The sequence below is a fragment of the Tenebrio molitor genome, chromosome 2 (genome assembly GCF_963966145.1).
Source record: "Tenebrio molitor chromosome 2, icTenMoli1.1, whole genome shotgun sequence".
In the NCBI taxonomy this organism is placed as follows: domain Eukaryota; kingdom Metazoa; phylum Arthropoda; class Insecta; order Coleoptera; family Tenebrionidae; genus Tenebrio; species Tenebrio molitor.
Window position 1 is genome coordinate 23,210,252 of NC_091047.1, and position 21,072 is coordinate 23,231,323.

Here is a 21,072-nt window from a genome sequence, read left to right on the forward strand (position 1 = left end):
AAGGTTAATTATCTGTATTATCATTTAACATTTCTCAATGTTAGACCGTTAGACGGACTTTCAGAGATAACTTAAATTATCTTTGGGACTTTGCAGATTATCTGAATGAAATAAATGAATAAAGTCGTCACTGTAATTCAGCAATTATTGTACATCCCTCTACGTTGTACTATGGCGGACAATAAATTTAGGCCGGCAAATTTCTGACATTTCAAAAAAGTCAATGCAAGCGACCCTTTATTGTCATTATGACTGATGTGTCAGTTTGTCAAACTGAAGGTTTTCAAGCTGTTTGGCGTTCCCTTCGCCTTTTTCGTAACTTACAGATCATGACGCACTAGCATAACTGATTTGTAGTAGCACTTCTCTCTGGTGCACGCTTCTTATCCCAAGTTTAATTTTGATTATCGCTGTCACAATGACAAGAATGACAAAAATCGAGAATGGGGTTAGTTGAACATAATGCCAGCTTCACATTTTGATGTCAAGGTAATGACAGGCCGGCCTAAATTTATTGTCCGCCATAGTACTATTTCGATTTTTGTCATTCTTGTCATCGTGACAGCGATAATCAAAATTAAAATTGGGAAAAGAAGCGTGCACCAGAGAGAAGTGCTACTACAAATCAGTTATGCTAGTGCGTCATGATCTGTAAGTTACCAAAAGGGCGAAGGAAACGCCATACTGCTTGAAAACCTTCAGTTTGACAAACTGACACATCAGTCATAATGACAATAAATGGTCGCTTGCATTGACTTTTTTGAAATGTCAGAAATTTGCCGGCCTAAATTTATTGTCCGCCATAGTACTATTGCGGGCAAAAAAAGTGGGACATCAACGTCATTGTCTTGACTTTTTATGTGAAATAACCCTTACCTGATTCTAACCCTACTTTGAATTGATTGACGTTGTCATTAAGTATTGTAGGTTGTAGGGAATGATTGTAAGTAAGCACGTAGTGAATATTTATTTAATGCAAAGTTCCAATCAAAATCTACCTTTATCAAAAGAAGAGGGCATTTGGAAAAGGAAAATAGGAGTATAAAATAAATTTTTAAACTGTCAGCTGGAATAGTGTCAAAAAAAATGACAATAAAGCTTGCACTACATCGAATTTTTCAAAACTGACAGAAATTTGATGTCCCACTTTTTTTGCCCGCAATAGTACATAGACATAGAAAACTCTGTTCCCACGGTTCGAATATTTTTGTGCAAAATTAAATCATGTTTGTATAGTTACTTTTAGATTCAATAAAATTATTGTTCTAACTTCTTTGTATAAAATATTAGTGTTGTGAGGTCCGGTAATTGACTTAGTCAATGACCCATTTGACCGGTCAATAATTGTCAATGACTTGACGAATTTGACCAGTCATTTTTAAAATTTAAATTTCCCGCTTATAATGTTGAAGATTATAGGATATGATGACTGTTTGACTGATGAGATGAGGTTATGTTGGGTTGTCTGATTTCATTTACGTAGCTGCTGACAATGAAGAAATGGATTATGACAATAAATATGTAAATTATGACAATGAAACATCTAAAACTTTAATAAAGATCATTGTGGAAAACGATTATTAAGCTTTTTATCTATTAGGAAGAAGTGGTTTTTGTTTTTCATTCGTTTTTGTGTCTTCTTAACATGACATACAATATATTTTTATTTTCATAAAATACTTACCTACTTTTTTAAATTCTAAACGAATGTTTAACTATTTTAAAAGAAACTAAAACACTGAAAATACACACACACAGTTGTGTTGAAAGTTTTAAAGCGTTTTAAATTAACAAAAAGTTCAAATTCAAGCAAATATGTTAAAGAAAAAACAAAGTATAATTTCAAACAATTCAAACTTAACCTCACTTACACAATTTTAGAACAATAATTTATCGATCAATAAATCTTATAAAAAATGGAATTAAGAACCATTATTTGGTATTAAAATAATCCTTGACATTGAAAGAATCATTTTGTGATGTTTATTAACTAGTTCCTACTTTTTGACCAATAATGACTGGTAATTGACCGATCAAGGACCGGTCAACTTTGACCAAAAATAAATGACCGGTCATTTATCCATCACTATAAAATATTGAAAAGCAGACAAAACTATTATAAAATTGCGAATGAACTTAAGATTTTGTATTCTTCGAAATATTATACAGGGTATTTCACGAATGATAATGAACCCGACGGAATTGAAAATGCAACCCACAATATATTTCCGAATAAAACTGGATATTGAAATTAAAATATCCAGCTTTTTGAATTGAACATGCAACCCACAATACATTTTCGTTTCCATTTTGGTTTATTAAAGTGTCATTTGAGGTGATAATATGAAGGCAATCGTTACAAATGAAGATAATTTGAAGAAACTGAATCACCCAAACTACAATACTGATCTAACCTCACTATCACCTGAACGAAAAAAATTAAATCCAACGAATTTTTTTTTAAGGCAAAACAAGTTTTGTTTTCAAATCTTATCTTATCACGTAGTTAATTCGTAGTGTCCCGATTAAGACGAAATCATGCCAATAATAATGTATAAGTATAATTTACACTCTTAAAAATAAATAAATAAATAATGTCTATAAACTAAAAGTCGGGCGGCGGTACTTGCGGCGGGACGGTATTTCTCATGTGTCGTCGATTTTCTCCCCCCAACAAAGGCTCATTTGCTCCCTTCTCCACATCTGCGTCTTTCCTCAACATACTGTACACATGATCGTGTCTTTTAGGAGTAGTCGAAGATTCAGAATGATTGTTTCTCGTACAGTAACAGATAACAATAATAATTGCCAACACTATCCCGAAAGCTACTCCAACGTAGACTTTAAAGTACTCCGTGTTGGCGTACTATAAAATGCAAACAATTCACATAACAATTCCGCAAATATGAAACTTCAACGTACCAACACTCGCAAACATGCTGTGTTCTCCAACGGAGACGAACACGTTATGCACGCCTTCGATCCAGCAATGGGCTGGTACTGCCCAGCTGGACACATCTTGCAATATGACTCTAAACCCACATTATACGTGTTTTTTGGGCACACAACTGCAAACCGAACAATAACCAAAAGCAAAAGTACTGCAAACGTACCAACCACAAATCCTCGGTTCTTTTTTCTCTACACCAAACCCACCGGGACAGGTTACAATCAATATGGGCGGCGTTGACCAACGCCCCTTCTCTTTCTTTTTCAAGTGGGCCACCTTCTTAGGATTGAAATCCTGCTCCTTCAGACTCACTTTAGAAAATACTGAAAGTGCAACGTTGGTACTCAAATTCTGAGCAGACAATGATTAGGTACTTACCCGGTAGTTTAACAAAAGATTCTATGTTCTTCACCAAAATCGCAGCGAGCTTGGAGTAGAGTTCGATCTGGCAGTTCAAGTTACAGCTGTTGACGTCAATTGTCGGTACTATCTCCCTCAGAGTGAACATCATAACGGTGAATGTGACGTTTATTAACTTTTCTTCTTCCTTCAATAGACTGAGTTATAAATGTTTAAGTCGTAAATTGTTTTAGTACCCTGTTGACGCAGACCGGCCTGCGAACATCTACTTTGCACATCTTCTCGTGGTACCCGCACAGCAGTCCATCGAGGATGTTGGGAAAGTACATGGCGATTACGTCACCGTCGCTCAACTCACACGGTTCTTTCAAGTCGTAGATGACGCTGGTGGTGACTTTATAGATGGGAGTGGCGACCACCACCAGCCGATGGTAGTACTTCTGTACCACGTTACTCTTCTCGTTGAGCCGCGATTTAACCGTGCACGTGTAATTGCCGCTGTCCTTCGGCAACACGTCGTCCAAGACCAAGTTCCCTTCGTTCTCTTGCATCTGATTATCTGGACAACATAATTCAAACCTGGGAGATGTATTAACTACTCGACTGGTTACCTGTGATTGGTATTTCGTCTTCAAAGCTCCACGTGTACTTCATGTACCGATTGTACTCGACCACTTCGCTCCGGCTCACACACGGCAGTACCACTTTGGATCCAGGCAACGCGTAAATTCGAGCGTCCGTATTGTGAATTTTGAAATCCTCGTCAAAAAATCCCTTACTATAATCTACCACTTCCCTCTTGATTGGCAAGTCGTATTTACCAAAAAAATAACTCCTCTTCTTCCGCACGTGAGCAACCGATTCGTTTCCTATCACCACTCCTTTATTGACCTTGAGAAAGTTCAAGCAAGCTAAGTGCGCCGACGTATTTTCCGCGACAACTCCTTGCTTCAGGTTTGTTACCAGACTGTCGATGGCACAGAAACATTTGTCGTTATGTTCAAAATCACCCTTCTTGCATTGGTCTAAAGAAACGTAATTTGGAAACGGAATTTTATTCAGCGGTACCGTCTCTTGGGAAACCGCTTGTTCCTGGTTGGTTCCGGCTTGTTGTGCTTGGTAGGTGGCCTCGGATTTGCCCAAGCGTCTTACCCATTTGGACCCGTTCAGTTTTTTCACTGCTTCACTGTTGGGACCGCTGAGAAAAAGGATTAACGTCTCGGTCGCATTACTGCTCATGATTTTTATGAAATGTTCTTGCAGAGGAGTCACTGGTAGTACCGTCGTGTGTCTATGAGCCATGGGTGTCGAGGCATTCGGTAAAAAAACCGGCAAGTCCACGTAAACTGACGGCAAAGTTGTATGTTTGTGTTTTTCTCCAGTTGTAGTGTGGTTGCCGTACACAGAAGACAATAAAAGCATGACAGTGGTACTAAATTTCAACGCGTTCGATATGTTGGTACTTTTGAAAGTCCTTGATGGCCTAGAAGGTTCTTCGGTTAGAATGACCGTGCTATAAGGATAGGTTGTACTCTCTGGAGCCACTTCTTCAGATGGCTCAGAAGACATTTCTTCTTGTGATCCAGAAGTACTACCGAATTCTGTAATTTTTTCCAACTCATGAAGTTCACTCTCTGAAGCTGTAATATTTTCGTTATGGCCTAAAATTATATGGGTAGCACTCTCTACTGTATTTCCTTCGGAATACACTTCTGTAATTTCTTCTGATTCTGTCTTTTCTAATTGTTCTGTAGACTCTTCCATAATTTCTTCTTCCCTTGATTCTGTCGTCTCGAATGGTTCCGTGTATCCTTCTGTAATTTCTTCTGTTACAATTTCGATTGGAACTTCTTTCAGTGGTTCTATCTTTTTTGACTCTTCTGTCACGGAAATCTCTAACAACTCAGTTAGACTTTCTGTTGCTTCGGTTTGATGTTCCTCTAAGATTAATTCTTTATTTGTCTGAGAAGAAATTTCTGGTTCTAATTCTTCTGGTTTTTCCAATGTTTCACCAGAAATTGTGGAAAAAGATTCGTGAGAAATTTCGTGTTCTGTATCCAATAGTTCATGTTCTGAAACCGTTTCTGTTTTAAGATCTACAGAAATTTCACTAACGAGGGTAACACGTTCTTCTGCTCCTAATGTGTGTTCTGAACTAGATTCTTCTAGCAACCCAGTAGATTGTGTCCCAGTAAACTCTGTAATTTCCTTCAAAATATTTAACTCACTCGTGTTTTCTTCAAATTGTTCAAAAATATTCTGTGAAATTTCTTCATTTGATACAGTGACCATGTTGGGAACAGTTACAACGGAATAAATAGTGGTTTCTTCTTTCTCGCCTTTGAATTCTGCTAATTTCGCTTGGTGAGTACTTGCTTCGTTTTCATTTAGTGTCGCGTCTGTTTCATGTGGAATTTGTTCAACTTCTGCTGTAGCTGTTTGAGGTTTTTCTGTGCCGGTTACATCACAGGATTCACATAAAGTACTTCCTCCTGTTTGTGAAAAGTGCGGCATTTCGCTTTCTTCAATTTCTTGAATTAGTCCCTCTGTAACTTCCTCGTATTTAATTTGTTCTTCTTCTGGAGCAGCCGTTCCGGAATAAATAGTGGTTTCTTCTTTCTCGCCTTTGAATTCTGCTAATTTCTCTTGGTGAGTACTTGCTTCGTTTTCATTTAATGTTGCTTCTGTTTCATGTGGAATTTGTTCAACTTCTGCTGTAGATGTTTGACGTTTTTCTGTGCCGGTTACATCACAGGATTCACATAAAGTACTTCCTCCTGTTTGTGAAAAGTGCGGCATTTCGCTTTCTTCAAATTCTTGAATTAGTCCCTCTGTAACTCCCTCGTATTTAATTTGATCTTCTTCTGAAGCAACCGTTCCGGCTTTCGTTGTTTCAGTGCCCAGCTCCATCGAATGAGTAGATGCATCTCCAAGTATGTGTTCCGGGGAAGATGACTTTTCCCCACAAGGTTCACATAAAGTTGAACCTCTTTGCGAAAAATGTTCCATTTCATTTTCATCAAATTCTTCCTTTATTTCAGTACCACTTATGTGCCTCGTTTGTTCTTCTACTGTTGCAGTTTTTGTACTTCCTGTTTCTTCATTCGTGATTCTTGTTTGCGAGACTTCTGCTGTATTTGCATTTAACGACGTCGAAAATTTAACATTACTTTCAGATTTTATCGTGGTTAATACCACAGGTGGTTGGAGTCCATTTAGTGGTAATGTAATTTTTGGCGTAAATTGAATTTCTTTAGGTGTTTCACTAGCTATATTTTCAATATAAATAGTGTATTTTTTAAGTAACTCGGTGGTTCTAGGATTATGTATGTCTACTACAGTTTTATCTTTAGAAATTATATGAGGTAATGTTACTTCCGAAATCTTTACCGTTATCAATTTTAAGTTTTCTTCGCTTTCAGTTGATGCAAATATTTCTGTGTATGAGGGTGTTTCAGTTTCTACTGTCTTAGCAGCAGATCCACCAATTTCCACTGGAAAATGTGTAAATCTGCCACTTTCTGCTACTTTAGAACTACTACCAACATTATGTTTTTTGCTAACTTCACTTCCCGTTTCCGCAACGGATACTTCAGTTACTTCGGATTCAGTGGTTCCACCAATTAATTCTGGTGGATGGGTGACTTCTAAAGCTTCAAAAGATTCGGAACTGGCACCAGCATCTCCCTCTTTGGTTACTTCGCCCCCAGTTACAACTATTGTGTGTTCACGTTCGTCAGTTTCCTTCGATTCGGCAACGGTTCCTTTAAATTCTTCTGGAATTTGGGAAATTTTAGAGCCTTCAGCTGCTTCGGAACTGGCAGCAACTTCACCTTCTTTGGTTACTTCGCCCTCAGTTGCAACTGCTGTGTGTCCAGATTCTCCAGTTTCCTTCGACTCGGCAACTGTTCCTCCGACTTCCTCCGGTGCTTGGGTTGCTTCAAAACCTTCTGCTGTTTCGGAACTGGCACCAAATTCACCTTCTTTGGTGACTTCGCCCTCAGGTCCAACTGTTGTGTGTTCAGGTTTTTCATTTTCGTTCGACTCGGCACCTGTTCCACCGGCTTTTTCTGGTGCTTGGGTAACTTCAGAACCTTCGACTGCTCCGGAACTGGCACCAACTTCATCTTTTTTGGTTACTTCGCCCTCAGCTACAACTTCTGTGTGTCCTGGTTTCTCAGTTTCCTTGGGTTCGGCAACTGTTCCACCGACTTCTTCTGGTACTTGAGTCACTTCAGAACCTTCAGCAGCTTCGGAACTGGCACCAACTTCACCATCTTTGGTTATTTCGCCCTCAGTTGCAACTGCTGTGTGTCCAGATTCTTCAGTTTCATTCGACTCGGCAACTGTTCCACCCACTTCTTCCTGTTCTTGCGTAACTTCAGAACCTTCGGCAGCTTCGGAACTGGCAGCAACTTCAACTTGTTTGGTTACTTCACCCTCAGTTGCAACTGCTGTGTGTCCAGATTTTTCAGTTTCCTTCGACTCGGCAACTGTTCCACCCACTTCTTCTGGTTCTTGCGTAACTTCAGAACCTTTAGCAGCTTCGGAGGTGGCACCAGCTTCACCTTCTTGGGTTGCTTCGCCCTCAGATCCAACTGCTGTATGTTCAAGTTCTTCATTTTCCTTCGACTCGGCAACTGTTCCTCCAGCTTCTTCTGATGCTTCAGTAACTTCAGAACCTTCGGCAGCTTCGGAACTTGCACCAACTTCACCTTTTTTGGTTACTTCGCCCTCAGTTGTGACTGCTGTGTGTTCAAGATCTTCAGTTCCCTTCGACTCGGCAACTGTTCCTCCGGCTTCTTCTGATGCTTGAGTAACTTCAGAACCTTCGGCAGCTTCAGAACTGGCACCAACTTCACCTTTTTTAGTTACTTCGCCCTCAGTTGCAACTGCTGTGTGTTCAAGTCCTTCAGTTTCTTTCGACTCGGCAACTGTTCCTCCCGCTTCTTCTGATGCTTCAGTAACTTCAGAACCTTCGGCAGCTTTGGAACTTGCACCAACTTCACCTTTTTTGGTTACTTCGCCCTCAGTTGCAACTGCTGTGTGTTCAAGATCTTCAGTTCCCTTCGACTCGGCAACTGTTCCTCCGGCTTCTTCTGTTGCTTGAGTAACTTCAGAACCTTCGGCAGCTTCGGAACTTGCACCAACTTCACCTTTTTTGGTTACTTCGCCCTCAGTTGCAACTGCTGTGTGTTCAAGATTTTCAGTTTCCTTCGACTCGGCAACTGTTCCTCCGGCTTCTTCTGATGCTTGAGTAACTTCAGAACCCTCGGCAGCTTCGGAACTTGCACCAACTTCACCTTTTTTGGTTACTTCGCCCTCAGTTGCAACTGCTGTGTGTTCAAGATTTTCAGTTTCCTTCGACTCGGCAACTGTTCCTCCGGCTTCTTCTGATGCTTGAGTAACTTCAGAACCCTCGGCAGCTTCGGAACTTGCACCAACTTCACCTTTTTTGGTTACTTCGCCCTCAGTTGCAACTGCTGTATGTTCAAGTTCTTCAGTTTCCTTCGACTCGGCACCTGTTCCACCGGCTTCTTCTGATGCTTGAGAAACTTCAGAACCTTCGGCAGCTTCGGAACTGGCACCAACTTCACCTTTTTTGGTTACTACGCCCTCAGTTGCAACTGCTGTGTGTTCAAGTTCATCAGTTTCCTTCGACTCGGCAACTGTTCCTCCGGCTTCTTCTGTTGCTTGAGTAACTTCAAAACTTTCTCCTACTTGGGAGCTGGCACCAACTTCACCTTCTTTGGTTATTTCGCCCTCAGTTGCAACTGCTGTGTGTCCAGGTTCTTCAATATCCTTAGACTCGGCAACTGTTCCACCAACTTCTTCTGGTGCTTGGGTAACTTCAGAACCTTCAGCAGCTTCGGAGGTGGCACCAGCTTCACCTTCTTTGGTTGTTTCGCCCTCAGTTGCAACTGCTGTATGTTCAACTTCTTCATTTTCTTTCGACTCGGCAACTGTTCCTGCGGCTTCTTCTGATGCTTCAGTAACTTCAGAACCTTCGGCAGCTTCGGAACTTGCACCAACTTCCCCTTTTTTGGTTACTACGCCCTCAGTTGCAACTGCTGTGTGTTCAAGTTCATCAGTTTCCTTCGACTCGGCAACTGTTCCTCCGGCTTCTTCTGTTGCTTGAGTAACTTCAAAACTTTCTCCTACTTGGGAGCTGGGACCAACTTCACCTTCTTTGGTTATTTCGCCCTCAGTTGCAACTGCTGTGTGTCCAGGTTCTTCAATATCCTTAGACTCGGCAACTGTTCCACCAACTTCTTCTGGTGCTTGGGTAACTTCAGAACCTTCAGCAGCTTCGGAGGTGGCACCAGCTTCACCTTCTTTGGTTGTTTCGCCCTCAGTTGCAACTGCTGTATGTTCAACTTGTTCATTTTCTTTCGACTCGGCAACTGTTCCTGCGGCTTCTTCTGATGCTTCAGTAACTTCAGAACCTTCGGCAGCTTCGGAACTTGCACCAACTTCCCCTTTTTTGGTTACTTCGCCCTCAGTTGCAACTGCTGTGTGTTCAAGTTCTTCAGTTTCCTTCGACTCGGCAAATGTTCCTCCGGCTTCTTCTGATGCTTGAGTAACTTCAGAACCTTCGGCAGCTTCGGAACTGGCACCAGCTTCACCTTTTTTGGTTACTTCGCCCTCAGTTGCAACTGCTGTGTGTTCAAGTTCTTCAGTTTCCTTCGACTTGGCAACTGTTCCTCCGGCTTCTACTGATGCTTCAGTAACTTCAGAACCTTCGGCAGCTTCGGAACTTGCACCAACTTCACCTTTTTTGGTTACTTCGCCCTCAGTTGCAACTGCTGTGTGTTCAAGATTTTCAGTTTCCTTCGACTCGGCAACTGTTCCTCCGGCTTCTTCTGATGCTTGAGTAACTTCAGAACCTTCGGCAGCTTCGGAACTGGCACCAGCTTCACCTTTTTTGGTTACTTCGCCCTCAGTTGCAACTGCTGTGTGTTCAAGTTCTTCAGTTTCCTTCGACTTGGCAACTGTTCCTCCGGCTTCTACTGATGCTTCAGTAACTTCAGAACCTTCGGCAGCTTCGGAACTTGCACCAACTTCACCTTTTTTGGTTACTTCGCCCTCAGTTGCAACTGCTGTGTGTTCAAGATTTTCAGTTTCCTTCGACTCGGCAACTGTTCCTCCGGCTTCTTCTGATGCTTGAGTAACTTCAGAACCCTCGGCAGCTTCGGAACTTGCACCAACTTCACCTTTTTTGGTTACTTCGCCCTCAGTTGCAACTGCTGTATGTTCAAGTTCTTCAGTTTCCTTCGACTCGGCACCTGTTCCACCGGCTTCTTCTGATGCTTGAGAAACTTCAGAACCTTCGGCAGCTTCGGAACTGGCACCAACTTCACCTTTTTTGGTTACTACGCCCTCAGTTGCAACTGCTGTGTGTTCAAGTTCATCAGTTTCCTTCGACTCGGCAACTGTTCCTCCGGCTTCTTCTGTTGCTTGAGTAACTTCAAAACTTTCTCCTACTTGGGAGCTGGCACCAACTTCACCTTCTTTGGTTATTTCGCCCTCAGTTGCAACTGCTGTGTGTCCAGGTTCTTCAATATCCTTAGACTCGGCAACTGTTCCACCAACTTCTTCTGGTGCTTGGGTAACTTCAGAACCTTCAGCAGCTTCGGAGGTGGCACCAGCTTCACCTTCTTTGGTTGTTTCGCCCTCAGTTGCAACTGCTGTATGTTCAACTTCTTCATTTTCTTTCGACTCGGCAACTGTTCCTGCGGCTTCTTCTGATGTTTCAGTAACTTCAGAACCTTCGGCAGCTTCGGAACTGGCACCAACTTCCCCTTTTTTGGTTACTTCGCCCTCAGTTGCAACTGCTGTATGTTCAAGTTCTTCGTTTTCCTTCGACTCGGTAACTGTACCTCCGGCTTCTTCTGATGCGTCAGTAACTTCAGAACCTTCTGCAGCTTCAGAACTGGCACCAACTTCACCTTTTTTGGTTACTGCCCCGTCAGTTGCAACTGCTGTGTGTTCAAATCCTTCAGTTTCCTTCGACTCGGCACCTGTTCCACCGGTTTCTTCTGATGGTTGAGTAACTTCAGAACCTTCGGCAGCTTCGGAACTGGCACCAACTTCACCTTTTTTGGTTACTTCGCCCTCAGTTGCAACTGCTGTGTGTTCAAAATTTTCAGTTTCCTTCGACTTGGCAACTGTTCCTCCGGCTTCTTCTGATGCTTGAGTAACTTCAGAACCTTCGGCAGCTTCGGAACTGGCACCAACTTCACCTTTTTTGGTTACTTCGCCCTCAGTTGCAACTGCTGTGTGTTCAAAATTTTCAGTTTCCTTCGACTTGGCAACTGTTCCTCCGGCTTCTTCTGATGCTTCAGTAACTTCAGAACCTTCGGCAGCTTCGGAACTGGCACCAACTTCACCTTTTTTGGTTACTTCGCCCTCAGTTGCAACTGCTGTGTGTTCAAAATTTTCAGTTTCCTTCGACTTGGCAACTGTTCCTCCGGCTTCTTCTGATGCTTGAGTAACTTCAGAACCTTCGGCAGCTTCGGAACTTGTACCAACTTCACCTTTTTTGGTTACTTCGCCCTCAGTTCTAACTGCTGTGTGTTCAAGATCTTCAGTTTCTTTTGACTCGGCAACTGTTCCTCCGGCTTCTTCTGATGCTTCAGTAACTTCAGAACCTTCGGCAGCTTCGGAACTTGCACCAACTTCACCTTTTTTGGTTACTTCGCCCTCAGTTGCAACTGCTGTATGTTCAAATTCTTCGTTTTCCTTCGACTCGGCAACTGTTCCTCCGGCTTCTTCTGATGCTTGAGTAACTTCAGAACCTTCGGCAGCTTCGGAACTTGTACCAACTTCACCTTTTTTGGTTACTTCGCCCTCAGTTCTAACTGCTGTGTGTTCAAGATCTTCAGTTTCTTTTGACTCGGAAACTGTTCCTCCGGCTTCTTCTGATGCTTCAGTAACTTCAGAACCTTCGGCAGCTTCGGAACTTGCACCAACTTCACCTTTTTTGGTTACTTCGCCCTCAGTTGCAACTGCTGTGTGTTCAAGATCTTCAGTTTCTTTCGACTCGGCAACTGTTCCTTCGGCTTCTTCTGATGCTTCAGTAACTTCAGAACCTTCGGCAGCTTCGGAACTGGCACCAACTTCACCTTTTTTGGTTACTTCGCCCTCAGTTGCAACTGCTGTGTGTTCAAGATCTTCAGTTTCTTTCGACTCGGCAACTGTTCCTCCGGCTTCTTCTGATGCTTCAGTAACTTCAGAACCTTCTGCAGCTCCGGAACTGGCACCAACTTCACCTTTTCTGGTTACTTCGCCCTCAGTTGCAACTGCTGTATGTTCAAGTTCTTCGTTTTCCTTCGACTCGGCAACTGTTCCTTCGGCTTCTTCTGATGCTTCAGTAACTTCAGAACCTTCGGCAGCTTCGGAACTGGCACCAACTTCACCTTTTTTGGTTACTTCGCCCTCAGTTGCAACTGCTGTGTGTTCAAGATCTTCAGTTTCTTTTGACTCGGAAACTGTTCCTCCGGCTTCTTCTGATGCTTCAGTAACTTCAGAACCTTCGGCAGCTTCGGAACTTGCACCAACTTCACCTTTTTTGGTTACTTCGCCCTCAGTTGCAACTGCTGTGTGTTCAAGATCTTCAGTTTCTTTCGACTCGGCAACTGTTCCTTCGGCTTCTTCTGATGCTTCAGTAACTTCAGAACCTTCGGCAGCTTCGGAACTGGCACCAACTTCACCTTTTTTGGTTACTTCGCCCTCAGTTGCAACTGCTGTGTGTTCAAGATCTTCAGTTTCTTTCGACTCGGCAACTGTTCCTCCGGCTTCTTCTGATGCTTCAGTAACTTCAGAACCTTCTGCAGCTCCGGAACTGGCACCAACTTCACCTTTTCTGGTTACTTCGCCCTCAGTTGCAACTGCTGTATGTTCAAGTTCTTCGTTTTCCTTCGACTCGGCAACTGTTCCTTCGGCTTCTTCTGATGCTTCAGTAACTTCAGAACCTTCGGCAGCTTCGGAACTTGCACCAACTTCACCTTTTTTGGTTACTTCGCCCTCAGTTGCAACTGCTGTATGTTCAAGTTCTTCGTTTTCCTTCGACTCGGCAACTGTTCCTTCGGCTTCTTCTGATGCTTCAGTAACTTCAGAACCTTCGGCAGCTTCGGAACTTGCACCAACTTCACCTTTTTTGGTTACTTCGCCCTCAGTTGCAACTGCTGTATGTTCAAATTCTTCGTTTTCCTTCGACTCGGCAACTGTTCCTCCGGCTTCTTCTGATGCTTGAGTAACTTCAGAACCTTCGGCAGCTTCGGAACTGGCACCAACTTCACCTTTTTTGGTTACTTCGCCCTCAGTTGCAACTGCTGTGTGTTCAAGATCTTCAGTTTCTTTCGACTCGGCAACTGTTCCTCCGGCTTCTTCTGATGCTTCAGTAACTTCAGAACCTTCTGCAGCTCCGGAACTGGCACCAACTTCACCTTTTCTGGTTACTTCGCCCTCAGTTGCAACTGCTGTATGTTCAAGTTCTTCGTTTTCCTTCGACTCGGCAACTGTTCCTTCGGCTTCTTCTGATGCTTCAGTAACTTCAGAACCTTCTGCAGCTCCGGAACTGGCACCAACTTCACCTTTTTTAGTTACTTCGCTTTCAGTTGCAACTGCTGTGTGTTCAAGTTCTTCAGTTTCCTTCGACTCGGCACCTGTTCCACCGGCTTCTTCTGATGCTTCAGTAACTGCAGAACCTTCGGCAGCTTCGGAACTTGCACCAACTTCACCTTTTCTGGTTACTTCGCCCTCAGTTGCAACTGCTGTATGTTCAAGTTCTTCGTTTTCCTTCGACTCGGCAACTGTTCCTCCGGCTTCTTCTGATGCTTCAGTAACTTCAGAACCTTCGGCAGCTTCGGAACTTGCACCAACTTCACCTTTTCTGGTTACTTCGCCCTCAGTTGCAACTGCTGTATGTTCAAGTTCTTCGTTTTCCTTCGACTCGGCAACTGTTCCTTCGGCTTCTTCTGATGCTTCAGTAACTTCAGAACCTTCGGCAGCTTCGGAACTTGCACCAACTTCACCTTTTCTGGTTACTTCGCCCTCAGTTGCAACTGCTGTATGTTCAAATTCTTCGTTTTCCTTCGACTCGGCAACTGTTCCTCCGGCTTCTTCTGATGCTTCAGTAACTTCAGAACCTTCTGCAGCTCCGGAACTGGCACCAACTTCACCTTTTTTAGTTACTTCGCTTTCAGTTGCAACTGCTGTGTGTTCAAGTTCTTCAGTTTCCTTCGACTCGGCACCTGTTCCACCGGCTTCTTCTGATGCTTCAGTAACTGCAGAACCTTCGGCAGCTTCGGAACTTGCACCAACTTCACCTTTTCTGGTTACTTCGCCCTCAGTTGCAACTGCTGTATGTTCAAGTTCTTCGTTTTCCTTCGACTCGGCAACTGTTCCTCCGGCTTCTTCTGATGCTTCAGTAACTTCAGAACCTTCGGCAGCTTCGGAACTTGCACCAACTTCACCTTTTTTGGTTACTTCGCCCTCAGTTGCAACTGCTGTATGTTCAAATTCTTCGTTTTCCTTCGACTCGGCAACTGTTCCTCCGGCTTCTTCTGATGCTTGAGTAACTTCAGAACCTTCGGCAGCTTCGGAACTGGCACCAACTTCACCTTTTTTGGTTACTTCGCCCTCAGTTGCAACTGCTGTGTGTTCAAGATCTTCAGTTTCTTTCGACTCGGCAACTGTTCCACCGGCTTCTTCTGATGCTTCAGTAACTGCAGAACCTTCGGCAGCTTCGGAACTTGCACCAACTTCACCTTTTCTGGTTACTTCGCCCTCAGTTGCAACTGCTGTATGTTCAAGTTCTTCGTTTTCCTTCGACTCGGCAACTGTTCCTTCGGCTTCTTCTGATGCTTCAGTAACTTCAGAACCTTCGGCAGCTTCGGAGCTTGCGCCACCTTCACCTTTTTTGGTTACTTCGCCCTCAGTTGCAACTGCTGTGTGTTCAAGATCTTCAGTTTCTTTCGACTCGGCAACTGTTCCTCCGGCTTCTTCTGATGCTTCAGTAACTTCAGAACTTTCGGCAGCTTCGGAACTTGCACCAACTTCACCTTTTTTGGTTACTTCGCCCTCAGTTGCAACTGCTGTGTGTTCAAATTCTTCGTTTTCCTTCGACTCGGCACCTGTTCCACCGGCTTCTTCTGATGCTTCAGTAACTTCAGAACCTTCTGCAGCTCCGGAACTGGCACCAACTTCACCTTTTTTAGTTACTTCGCTTTCAGTTGCAACTGCTGTGTGTTCAAGTTCTTCAGTTTCCTTCGACTCGGCACCTGTTCCACCGGCTTCTTCTGATGTTTCAGTAACTGCAGAACCTTCGGCAGCTTCGGAACTTGCACCAACTTCACCTTTTTTGGTTACTTCGCCCTCAGTTGCAACTGCTGTATGTTCAAGTTCTTCATTTTCCTTCGACTCGGCAACTGTTCCACCGGCTTTTTCTGGTGCTTGGGTAACTTCAGAACCTTCGGCAGCTTCGGAACTTGCACCAACTTCACCTTTTTTGGTTACTTCGCCCTCAGTTGCAACTGCTGTGTATTTAAATTCTTCAGTTTCCTTCGACTCGGCAACTGTTCCTCCGGCTTCTTCTGATGCTTGAGTACCTTCAGAACCTTCTCCTACTTCGGTACTGGCACCAACTTCACCTTTTTTGGTTACTTCGCCCTCAGTTGCAAGTGCTGTATGTTCAAGTTCTTCATTTTCCTTCGACTCGGCAACTGTTCCACCGGCTTTTTCTGGTGCTTGGGTAACTTCAGAACCTTCGACTGCTCCGGAACTGGTACCAACTTCACCTTCCTTTGTAACTTCACCCTCAGCTACAACTTCTGTGTGTCCTGGTTTCTCAGTTTCCTTGGGTTCGGCAACTGTTCCACCGACTTCTTCTGGTACTTGAGTCACTTCAGAACCTTCAGCAGCTTCGGAACTGGCACCAACTTCACCTTTTTTGGTTACTTCGCTTGCAGTTGAAACTGCTGTGTGTTCAAGATCTTCAGTTTCTTTCGACTCGGCAACTGTTCCTCCGGCTTCTTCTGATGCTTCAGTAACTTCAGAACCTTCGGCAGCTTCGGAACTTGCACCAACTTCACCTTTTTTGGTTACTTCGCCCTCAGTTGCAACTGCTTTGTGTTCAAGATTTTCAGTTTCCTTCGACTCGGCAACTGTTCCTCCGGCTTCTTCTGATGCTTCAGTACCTTCAGAACCTTCGGTAGCTTCGGAACTTGCACCAACTTTACCTTCTTTGCTTTCTTCGCCCTCAGTTGCCACTGTTGTGTGTTCAAGTTCTTTAGGTTCCTTCGATCCGGCAACTGTTCCACCTACTTCTTCTGGTGCTTGAGTAACTTCAGAACCTTCAACTGATTCGGAAGTGGCACCAGCTTCACCTTCTTTGGTCACTTCGCCCTCAGTAGCAATTGCGGTGTGTTCAAGTTTTTCAGTTTCTTTCAATTCGGCAACGGTTCCTCCGATTTCTTCAGGAATTGGGGAAATTTCAGAACCTTCTCCTATTTGGGAGCTGGCACCAACTTCACCTTCTTTGGTTATTTCGCCCTCAGTTGCAACTGCTGTGTATTCAGGCTCTTCAATTTCCTTAGATTCGGCAACTGTTCCACCCACTTCTCCTGGTGCTTGGGTAACTTCGGAACCTTCAGCTGCTTCGGAGTTGGCACCAGCTTCACCTTCTTTGGTTGCTTCGCCCTCAGTTGCAACAACTGTGTGTTCAAGTTCTTCAGTTTCTTTCGATTCGAGAACTGTTCCTCCGATTTCTTCGGGAGTTTGGGAAATTTCAGAACCTTCTCCTACTTCGGTACTGGCCCCAAGTTTACCTTCTTTGGTTACCTCGTTCTCAATTGAAACTGCTGTGTGCCCTGGTTCTTCAGTTTCCTTCAATTCCGCAACAGTTCCTCCGACTTCTTCTGGTGTTTGTGTAACTTCAGAACCTTCAACTGTTTCGGAACTAGCACCAGCTTCACCTTCTTTTGTTACTTTGCCCTCAGTTGCAGCTGCTGTGTGTTCAAGTTGTTCAGTTTCCTTCGATTCGAGAACTCTTCCTCCGATTTCTTCGGGAATTTGGGAAATTTCAGAACCTTCTCCTACTTCGGTACTGGCACCAACTTCACTTTCTTTGGTTATTTCGCCCTCAGTTGCAACTGCTGTGTGTCTAGGTTCTTCAGTTGCCTTCGATTCGGCAACTGTTCCACCCACTTCTTTTGGTGCTTGGGTAACTTCAGAACCTTCAGCTGCTTCGGAGGTGGTACCAGTTTCACCTTCTTTTGTTACTTCGCCCTCTGTTTCAACTGCTGTGTGTTCAATTTCTTCAGTTTCCTTCGATGCGGCAACTGTTCCTCCGATTTCTTCTGGCGCTTGAGTAAATTCAGAACCTTCGGTAGCTACGGAAGTTGCACCAACTTTACCTTCTTTGCTTTCTTCGCCCTCAGTTGCCACTGCTGTGTGTTCAATTTCTTTAGTTTCCTTCGATCCGGCAACTGTTCCACCTACTTCTTCTGGTGCTTGAGTAACTTCAGAACCTTCAACTGATTCGGAAGTGGCACCAGCTTCACCTTCTTTGCTTACTTCGCCCTCAATTGAAACTGCTGTGTTCCCTGGTTCTTCAGTTTCCTTCGATTCCCCAACGTTTCCTTCGACTTCTTCGGGTGCTTGTGTAACTTCAGAACCTTCAACTGCTTCGGAACTAGCACCGACTTCACTTTCTTTTGTTACTTCGCCCTCATTTGCAGCTGCTGTGTGTTCAAGTTCATCAGTTTCCTTTGATTCGGCAACTGTTCCTCCGATTTCTTCGGGAATTTGGGAAATTTCAGGACCTTCTCCTACTTCGGAACTGGCACCAAGTTCACCTTCTTTGGTTATTTCGCCCTCAGCTGCAACTGCTGTGTGTCCAGGTTCTTCAGTTGCCTTCGATTCGGCAACTGTTCCACCCACTTCTTCTGGTGTTTTGGTAAGTTCAGAACCTTCAGCTGCTTCGGAGGTGGCACCAGTTTCACCTTCTTTTATTACTTCGCCCTCAGTTGCAACTGCTGCGTGTTCAAGTTGTTCAGTTTCCTTGGATTCGGCAACTATTCCTCCGATTTTTTCGGGAGTTTGGGAAATTTCAGAACCTTCTCCTACTTCGGAACTGGCACCAAGTTCACCTTCTTTGGTTACCTCGCCCTCAATTGAAACTGCTGTGTGCCCTGGTTCTTCAGTTTCCTTCGATTCCCCAACGTTTTCTTCCACTTCTTCGGGTGCTTGTGTAACGTCAGAACCTTCAACTGCTTCGGAACTAGCACCAGCTTCATCTTCTTTTGTTACTTCGCCCTCAGTTGCAGCTGCGGTGTGTTCAAGTTCATCAGTTTCCTTCGATTCGGCAACTGTTCCTCCGATTTCTTCGGGAATTTGGGAAATTTCAGGACCTTTTCCTACTTCGGAACTGGCACCAAGTTCACCTTCTTTGGTTACCTCGCCCTCAATTGAAACTGCTGTGTGTCCTGGTTCTTCAGTTTCCTTCGATTCCCCAACGTTTCCTTCGACTTCTTCGGGTGCTTGTGTAACGTCAGAACCTTCAACTGCTTCGGAACTTGCACCAACTTCACCTTCTTTTGTTACTTCGCCCTCAGTTGCAGCTGCTGCGTGTTCAAGTTCTTCAGTGTCCTCCGATTCGGCAACTCTTCCTCCGATTTCTTCGGGAGTTTGGGAAATTTCAGAACTTTCTCCTACTTCGGAACTGGCACCAACTTCACCTTCTTTGGTTATTTCGCCCTCAGTTGCAACTGCTGTGTGTTCAAGTTCTTCAGTTTCCTTCGACTCGGCACCTGTTCCACCGGCTTTTTCTGATGCTTGAGTAACTTCAGAACCTTCAGCAGCTTCAGAACTGGCACCAACTTCACCTTTTTTGGTTACTTCGCCCTCAGTTGCAACTGCTGTGTGTTCAAGTTCTTCAGTTTCCTTCGATTCGGCAACTGTTCCTCCGATTTCTTCGGGAGTTTGGGAAATTTCAGAACCTTCTTCTACTTCGGAACTGGCACTAACTTCACCTTCTTTGGTTATTTCGCCCTCAGTTGCAACTGCTGTGTGTCCAGGTTCTTCAGTTGCCTTCGATTCGGCAACTGTTCCACCCACTTCTTCTGGTGCTTGGGTAACTTCAGAACCTTCAGCTGCTTCGGAGGTGGCACCATTTTCACCTTCTTTGGTTACTTCTCCCTCAGTTGCTGCTGTGTGTTCCAGTTCCTCAGTTTCCTTCAATTCGGCAACTGTTCCTCCGATTTCTTTGGGAGTTTGGGAGATTTCAGAACCTACTCCTACTTCGGAACTGGCACCAACTTCACCTTCTTTGGTTATTGCGCCCTCAGTTGCAACTGCTGTGTGTCCAGGTTCTTCAGTTTCGTTCGATTCGGCAACTATTCCTCTGATTTCATCGGGAATTTGGGTCACTTCAGCTTCAGTCACTTCTAAACCGGCCCCGGCTTCTCTCTCCTTAGTTACTTCACCTTCTATTTTAACCGCCTGTTGTTCGTTTTCTTCTGTCTGTGTTGATTCCACATTGGTTCCACCGGTTTCTTCTAGGGAATGGGTGACTTCCGAATCTTCAATTTTTGAATTGCCAACAATTTCTGCTTCCTTTGTTGCTGTTCCGTGATTTTTTGTTTCAGTTTGTCCGAAAATATCAGTTTCTGCAACGGTTCCACCTATTTCCTCTGTCTGATGTGTGACTTCCAAGTTTTCAGGAACTCCTGAGCTAATAAAAATTCCTTCTTCTTTTGTTATTTCACTGTCACTTGGTACGTCTGTTGTTCCAGGAGGTATTTCAGTTACTTTAGTTTCTGAAACTGTTTCACCAAATTCTTCAGAAGGACCCTCTATATCTGAACTTTCGCCCATTTCTGAACTGCCAACCTTTTCGTCTCCTTTGGTTATTTCATCTGAAGTTTGTGTTGATATCTGTATCTCTTCACTTTCTTTTAATTTTTCACTTTTTTCACCAACTTCCTCTGGTGGGCGTGTGACTTCCAAACCTGCAATTGCTGAACTACCACCAATTTCTGCTTTTTTAGTTGCTGCTTCTGCAGTTTGTGCAGTAGGTTGTCCGAAAATTTCATTTTCTGTCGTTTCTGCCACGGTTCCACCTATCTCCCCCGACAGATTTGTGACCTTCAAATTTTCAGTGGCTCCTGCGCTAGCAGCAATTTCTTCTTTTGTTATTTCACCTTCATCTATTACTGCTGTTGTTCCAGGTATTTCTGTTACTTTAGGTTCTGGAACTGTTTCCCCAATTTCTTCGTGGGGAAGCGCCACTTCTGAACTTTCAAGACTGCTAGTCACCTCTTTCTCGATGGTGACTTCACCTGCAGTTTCTGTTGGTAACTGCGTCTGTTCACCTTCTTTTGCTCCCGCGCTTATCTCACCAACTTCCATTGGTGGATGTGTGGCTTCCAAACCTTCGACTGCTGAACTACCCCCAATTTCTGCTTCTTTAGCTGCTCCTCCTTCAGCTTGTGTGGCAGTTTGTCCGAAAACCTCAGTTTCTTTCGTTTCTGTAACGGTTGCGCCCACCTCTTCCTCGGGATGCTTGACTTCCAAATTTTCAGAAGCTCCAGAACTAACAGCAATTCCTCTTTCTGTGCTTATTTCATCTTCATTTAATACTGCTGTTGTTCCAGGTATTTCAATTACTTTTGGTTCTGGAACTGTTTCAGCGACTTCTTCCGGAGGACCCGCCACTTCTGAACTTTCAGTCGTTTCTGAGCTGCCAGCCATCTCTTTAG

General features: G+C 44.0%; 1 protein-coding gene across 1 annotated transcript; it reads right to left on the reverse strand.

Moving 5' to 3' along the window:
• Window positions 1-2,545: 2,545 nt before the first annotated feature.
• LOC138122730 (pneumococcal serine-rich repeat protein-like) lies at window positions 2,546-21,064 on the reverse strand. Its single transcript, XM_069037016.1, has 6 exons — window positions 3,922-21,064; window positions 3,547-3,869; window positions 3,329-3,497; window positions 3,118-3,273; window positions 2,923-3,068; window positions 2,546-2,866 (listed from the first exon to the last, which is right to left on the reverse strand). The coding sequence occupies exons 1-6, from the start codon at window positions 21,062-21,064 to the stop codon at window positions 2,606-2,608; spliced, it is 18,198 nt and encodes a 6,065-aa protein (XP_068893117.1). The 3' UTR covers window positions 2,546-2,605.
• Window positions 21,065-21,072: the final 8 nt, after the last annotated feature.

Excerpts from the sequence above, each read along its gene's own strand:
- LOC138122730 (XM_069037016.1), bottom strand. The coding sequence starts at position 21,064 with ATGGCTGGCAGCTCAGAAACGACTGAAAGTTCAGAAGTGGCGGGTCCT. Across the intron at positions 3,274-3,328 it reads ATCTTTTGTTAAACTACCGG|TATTTTCTAAAGTGAGTCTG; the intron begins GTAAGTACCTAA and ends TTGCACTTTCAG. Across the intron at positions 2,867-2,922 it reads CAGCATGTTTGCGAGTGTTG|TACGCCAACACGGAGTACTT; the intron begins GTACGTTGAAGT and ends TGCATTTTATAG.